This window comes from Drosophila nasuta, chromosome X, assembly GCF_023558535.2.
Source record: "Drosophila nasuta strain 15112-1781.00 chromosome X, ASM2355853v1, whole genome shotgun sequence".
Lineage (NCBI taxonomy): Eukaryota > Metazoa > Arthropoda > Insecta > Diptera > Drosophilidae > Drosophila > Drosophila nasuta.
The window spans coordinates 28719603-28725602 of NC_083459.1; the positions used below are offsets into that span (position 1 = coordinate 28719603).

Genomic DNA, 6000 nt, shown 5'->3' on the forward strand with positions numbered 1-6000 from the left:
AATTTAATATGCAAATTTTGATTAAAACTGTTGGCCAAAAATTCTAATTGTTGAGTTGTCAATTAATATATCGCAAAATGTCAAATATGAAATAACTCATTTAAATTATGTGAAGACACAAATTGAAAATGCAAATGTTGAACAAGTATTTTAACAGTTAATTGCATTAGCAAATTTCGTTCATGTTCAAATTGTTTGATTATTAATTTCTAATTAAAGCAAATTTTTTGTGTTGTGTTTTGTCTTGATTTTGAAATTGAAAAGAGCAAAATTAAAAAATAGAAAGCTACAGTCGAGTGTGCTCGACTGTGAGATACGCGCTACCAACATTTATTAGTGCGGTATTAATTTTAAAATATACTGAATTAATATACTGCAAAAAGTACCAAAAATATACCAAATGCTCGATGGTGAGACACCCACTAACCATTGTGAATAAAAGAAGAAGAGCTCGGTGTTATTTTTAAAATATACCAAATTAATGTACTGTAAAAATACTGAAAATATACCCAATGATGCAGATAGTTAATGTTGGTATTTTTTGAATGTTATAATACTACATTCAAAATTTACCATAATATGAAAAAATACCTGAATATACCACATATCGCATTTGGTATATAATTATAGAGTCCAAAATATACCAGATTGTCAGCCAAAGCAACTAAGATCCGTAGTAAGTAGGCGGAGAAACGGGCATGACTGCTGATCAGAAATATATATCCTTTATAGGGTTGGATATCTCATCTTCTGCCTGTTTCACACATATTTTCAGCATCCTCAAACTTATAATACCCTTTTTACCCTATGGGTAGCGGGTATAATGAAAGGAAAACTACAACAACCGCAGGCAGAGGCAGAGACTGAACGAAGAAGCACTTGGAATTTAAGATGCTTTAGTTTAAGAAATAAGAGAAAATAGAATCCTTCTTTCATCTCAAAATCCAATTAACGCGCTGCGAAAATGCGTGCGTCTGTATGTGTGTGTGTGTGTGTGTGTCCCAAAGGATAATAAGCAGCTTAGACTAAGAGTCCAGCAATAGCAACAACAGCAGCAGCAGTTCGACGCGTCTAAGTATAAAGAAGTGTAAGAATGAAAGGAAAAAAAAAAGAAAGTTGTTAGCGGGCAAAATCGAAGCGTATTGGCAAAAAGATTGCCAATAAGCAAACGGATGAAGTGCGGTCATGTGGTCGTTGGTCATACGGCTGAGCAGATTTCCCTCAGGTATACATAAAGATATAGAGGAGATAGAAACACCGACACACACAGACAAAGAGAGAGAGCGAGAGAGGAGCTCAAAGTCGCAGTCGGAGGAGTTGCCAAAAAATTGGCAGCACTCGAGATATGATAATGATACAATTTCGATAAAGCTTAACAGGGATTAGGCAGAGAAAAAGACAGAGAGAGAGAGAGGGAGAGAGAGAGAGAGCAGAGCGATTGTCTGACGCCCTGGATGAACGATGATATCGGCTAATTGGCAATGCTCCTGACTGCTGTCCTGATGGCGCCAGGCTCTTGGCTCCTGGCTCCTGGCGCCCGGCGCACGACGCTCGACGCCTGACAGCCAAGAATAATGTCCAATAAGCAGCAAACTGCAGCTCGGAGCTACGGAGCTGGTCATATGTGTGTTTTGTGCTGCCAGTTGCAAGTGACAATTTATTAATAAACAGGCTGGCTGGCTAGCTGGTTGGCAGGATAGCAAAGCAGGACAACGACAACGGACTCGACTTTGGACTGCCAATTACCGCCCAGCAATAAATTGCATGTCACTGGCGTCGCGAATTCCTCTTCTCCTCCCTTTCCAACCCGAAAATACCAAAAGCCCAATCACAGCGAAAGAGAGAGAGAGGGAGAGAGAAGTGGCAACCAATGTTGCGTTTAATGGACTCAATAAATTCTGGAGCCTGTCTAACGATGGCCGCTTGACAGGCCCCCCAACGTTTATTAGGCAACAATGGCCAAAGAGAATCGAGTCGAGTCAAGTCAAGTCGAGTCGATTCAAGTTGAGAGTCAAGAAGAAAGATGAATTACTTACAAAAAGGAACAAGAACTTAACTCATATTCCTTTGCCTTCATTTGAATGTAGAGTTAACAAAATGCTTATCAAATATTTATAAATTGCCATTGCTCTGATTGTCAATCAATCTCAACGGAAGCGCTTTAATTAGCACACATTTAGCATGACGCACAGCAGCAATTGGACAGTTTGGCCAAAAATTCATTATTAACTATTTCCTCAGATTGCCACAATCAATCACAATTGGAATTTTCATTCATTGTAAGGTAAGCGAAATTTTGTGACTATGTGACTGAGACAGCTTTAAGGTAATTTAATGAAAAGTGTAGAGAGATACTTATTAGCTATTTATAGTCTGAATTTATCTGATTGTCAATTAATCTGCACAACACATTTCATTAATGTGCCTCAGTTGGCAGGTGCTTTGCATGCACGGCGCCAATTAATAGCTGAACTTCAAGGTAATTGAAAGGTGAGCGTAAAATTTATCAACTGCATTAAAGCAGAATTAACATGTTATCAACAATTTTTCATCACACTATTTTAACTCGTTTTACACATGCTAATGCATGTAAATACACTCGAGTGTAGACGGCCATAATGCAGCCACATGCAAAGCAAAGGCTGTCTAATGACCAAATGCTTATTAAAAATAAGTAAAATTTATCAACTGAATTAAAGAAGAATTACATGTTATAACACTATTTTAATGCATTTTACACATCCTAAGATGAAGTGTTAATACACCCGAGTGTAGACAGCCAAAATGCAGCCGCATGCAAAGCAAGGACTATCCAATGATCAAATGCTTATTAAAAACATGTTATCAACAACTTTTCATCACACTATTTGTATGCATTTTTTTGTTTAAATTAAGTAAATTTTACATGCTAAGCTCAAATAAAGTGTTAATACAGTCGGTTGTAAACGGCATAATGCAACCGCAAGCAATGACATCCTGTCATGCTCATACCAAATTCTTATTTAAAAACATGTTATCAAACATTTTTCATCACTTGATTTGTATGCATTTTCTTTTTTAAATTAAGTCAATTTCACATGCTAAGTTCAAATGAAATGTATATACGATAATACAGTGTAGACGGCCATAATGCAGCCACATACAAAGCAAGGGCTGTCCAATGATCAAATGCTTATTAAAAACATGTTATCAACAATTTTTAATCACTTGATTTGTATGCATTTTTTTCTTTAAATTAAGTAAATTTTATATGCTAAGTTCAAATGAAGTGTACATATGTAGATAATACAATGTAAACGGCCATAATGCAGCCGCAAGCAAAGGCTATCAAATGATCAAATGCTTATTCTAAATTTATTTAAAATTTGTATGTCTTTCATAGACATCATTGTGACTTAATAAAATACGCATTTCAATTGCAGTAATTTAACATGCAGGAAATACATATACGTAGCTATGTGTGCAACTGTCAGTGTGACCAGGCCAAATGAAATTGTTTGCACACACACACACGCACACGAGCGCATTCAAAGTCAAGGCAGCAACGAAACGAAACGAAATCAAATTAACCAAAGTGCGCAAACAGAATAAAGAAAAATTGCCAAGCTAGTGAAGAGAAGAGAAGAGACAGTCGAGAGATGGCGCTGCCTGTCCATGCGTGTGTATGTGTGTGTGTGTGAGAGAGTGGAGAATGCATTGAATGCAGTTGAGTTGCCGCAACCGCAGCCGACAGATGGCGCCGCCAGTAGTGCAAAGTAGGGTAGATTACATTTGCTTTGAATGAAGGCAACATCAGCAGCAGCAACAGCAGTTGCAGCAGAAGATGCCGCCGGAAAATGCTGATGCTGAATGCGGTGGCAACAAGAGAAATAGACAAAGTCGAGAGTTGGCGCCACTGAACCCTAGGAAAAGTCAACAGAGAGGAAACACAGTCCACGCAGTCAGCCCGTAGCCGCCATAGACAAAAACTACATACAAAAAAAAAAAGCCAACTGCCGCAAAGCGAGTGAGAGCGAAAAGGAAAGGCTAAAAAAGGCCGGATACGTTTCAATGACATCCTACGAAGAAGAAGAAGAAGCAAAGCGAAGTAATTGCTAGAGAACTCTTCTGACCCCCCTTCCCCACCCCCACCGCACACACTCCTCTTTCTCTTTGTTGCCCTGGAAAAATGTGTCTTTGTCAGTGCGTCACTGGAGCGTTCAGCGAACATTCGCATTGAGAGCGCACACAGAAAACTAAAAAGAAGAAGAAGAAAGCAACAGCTCCCCTTCCCCCTCCATCCCACTACTCTGTCAGTACCAAGACGATGTCAAGTCAGTCTCTCTCTCTCTCTCTGCATCTCCCTCTGTCTCTGTCGCTCTGCCTTTTGCATATCAAAAGTGAAACTTTGACATATAATTTCTCGCATGGATTTTCACTTTGACGACATAAACGATGACAATGCCGCCGCCGTCGTCGTCACAAAGTCGCAATCCTTATTCAAAGAAAGAAAAAGAAAAAAGGCACAAGCCACATTCCTCACGCCCACACACACACACACACACATGCACATTTATGAAAAAACTTGTTAGGTGCCTTAGCAACAATTTACGTAAATATGCAACTCACCAACTCCTTTTAAACACAATTGCTCGCTTCAATACACATGTTTAACACTTTTTAAATGCACAAGAAAAAAATATACAAAAAAACACACACAATTGAAGCACAGAAAAAAAAGCGCGGTCATCGACACTTGTTAAAGGTGCGTAACTGCCATAGCATACTTTCAAGTTTAAGGTTGTCAGTGCGTGTGAGGAGGCTTGACCACTGGGTGTGACGTCAGCATTGCCTTGATCGTGTCATAGCAGCCAAGTGGCGTCCGGCTGTCACAGCAAGCGGCTAGGCCAGTGGGTGGCTGTGACGTCACGACGCAAGGATCGTGCCATAGCAGTCAGTAAATTTGAGATAGGAAAGCTAGTATTTAGTATTTTTTTGCACATGCAAAAAAGCTAAAGAATTTGAACTGTGTATGAATTTATTTACAAAATTAACAACACAAATTTAATATTAATGCTAATTATGGCAGCGAGCACCCGAGTATGAAAAATGCGAATTGGCTGCACAATAATAAAAAGTAATTCGAATTGGTGCGCTACGTTGAGTTGTGCAGCCCTCGTATAACGTACACAAACAAACAAACACAGCAACCTTCTTGCGACTGTAATCTGTGTTTTGGCAACATTGCGGCTACCCCCCGCTGCTGTGCTGTGCCTGGCATGCGGCCAACTTGCGATATCAAATGACTAACTGTTATGGGCTCCCATTGCGATTTACGCTCTATCAATCAGTGCTCAGTGTTCGGTGTTCGGTGTGCAGTGTTGCCAACACAACTTAAAGTTGCAGTTTAGCATGAATCTTTTATTTTACATTATTTGCAGCTCGTATCTTCGTCGCTGTCCGTTTCGGATTCCGCTTCGCTGTCCGTTGTGCTGCTCGCCGCTGCCTCCTCCTCAGCCGCTGCCCGCAATGCCGCCGCCTTTATGGCGGCCGCCTCTTGCGGAGTGCGAGCAGCAAGCTCCGCATCCGCCGTCGCTGCGCTGTGAGCGAATTGGCTGACAAGCGAATGGAAGGCTGGATCGGAGGGTCCATTGAAAATAGCCTGGATCATCAGACGCTTCTCGAACGGCCTTTTCACTTCTATGAATATGCGACGAAACAAGGCGCCATTCTGCAACAAGTTTAACGAGTAAAGTAAAGTTCAGTTTGCAAATTAGTTTTTAGTAGTTACATACGTCTTCGGGTCGCGTCGATGGATGCGGTGGCAAGGCCACCATGTCAAAGATGAGGCAACGTGGACGCCGCTTCTTTTTGCACTTTTTCTTCGGTTGCGTCTGCTCCATTTCGAAAGCCAATTAAATGTCCAGTGTTGCACAACACACACACACGCACACATTTTAGTTTTTAATTGGCCAGTGTGTACACACTACATATTTAGGTTTTTTGTGTCGTTGCTTCGAT

At 40.5% G+C, this 6000-nt stretch overlaps 1 protein-coding gene across 1 annotated transcript; it reads right to left on the reverse strand.

Moving 5' to 3' along the window:
* Nucleotides 1–5182: 5182 nt before the first annotated feature.
* LOC132796446 (uncharacterized) lies at nt 5183–6000 on the reverse strand. Its single transcript, XM_060807619.1, has 2 exons — nt 5775–6000; nt 5183–5710 (listed from the first exon to the last, which is right to left on the reverse strand). Exons 1-2 carry the CDS (start codon nt 5880–5882, stop codon nt 5411–5413), a joined length of 408 nt encoding a protein of 135 aa, XP_060663602.1. The 5' UTR covers nt 5883–6000; the 3' UTR covers nt 5183–5410.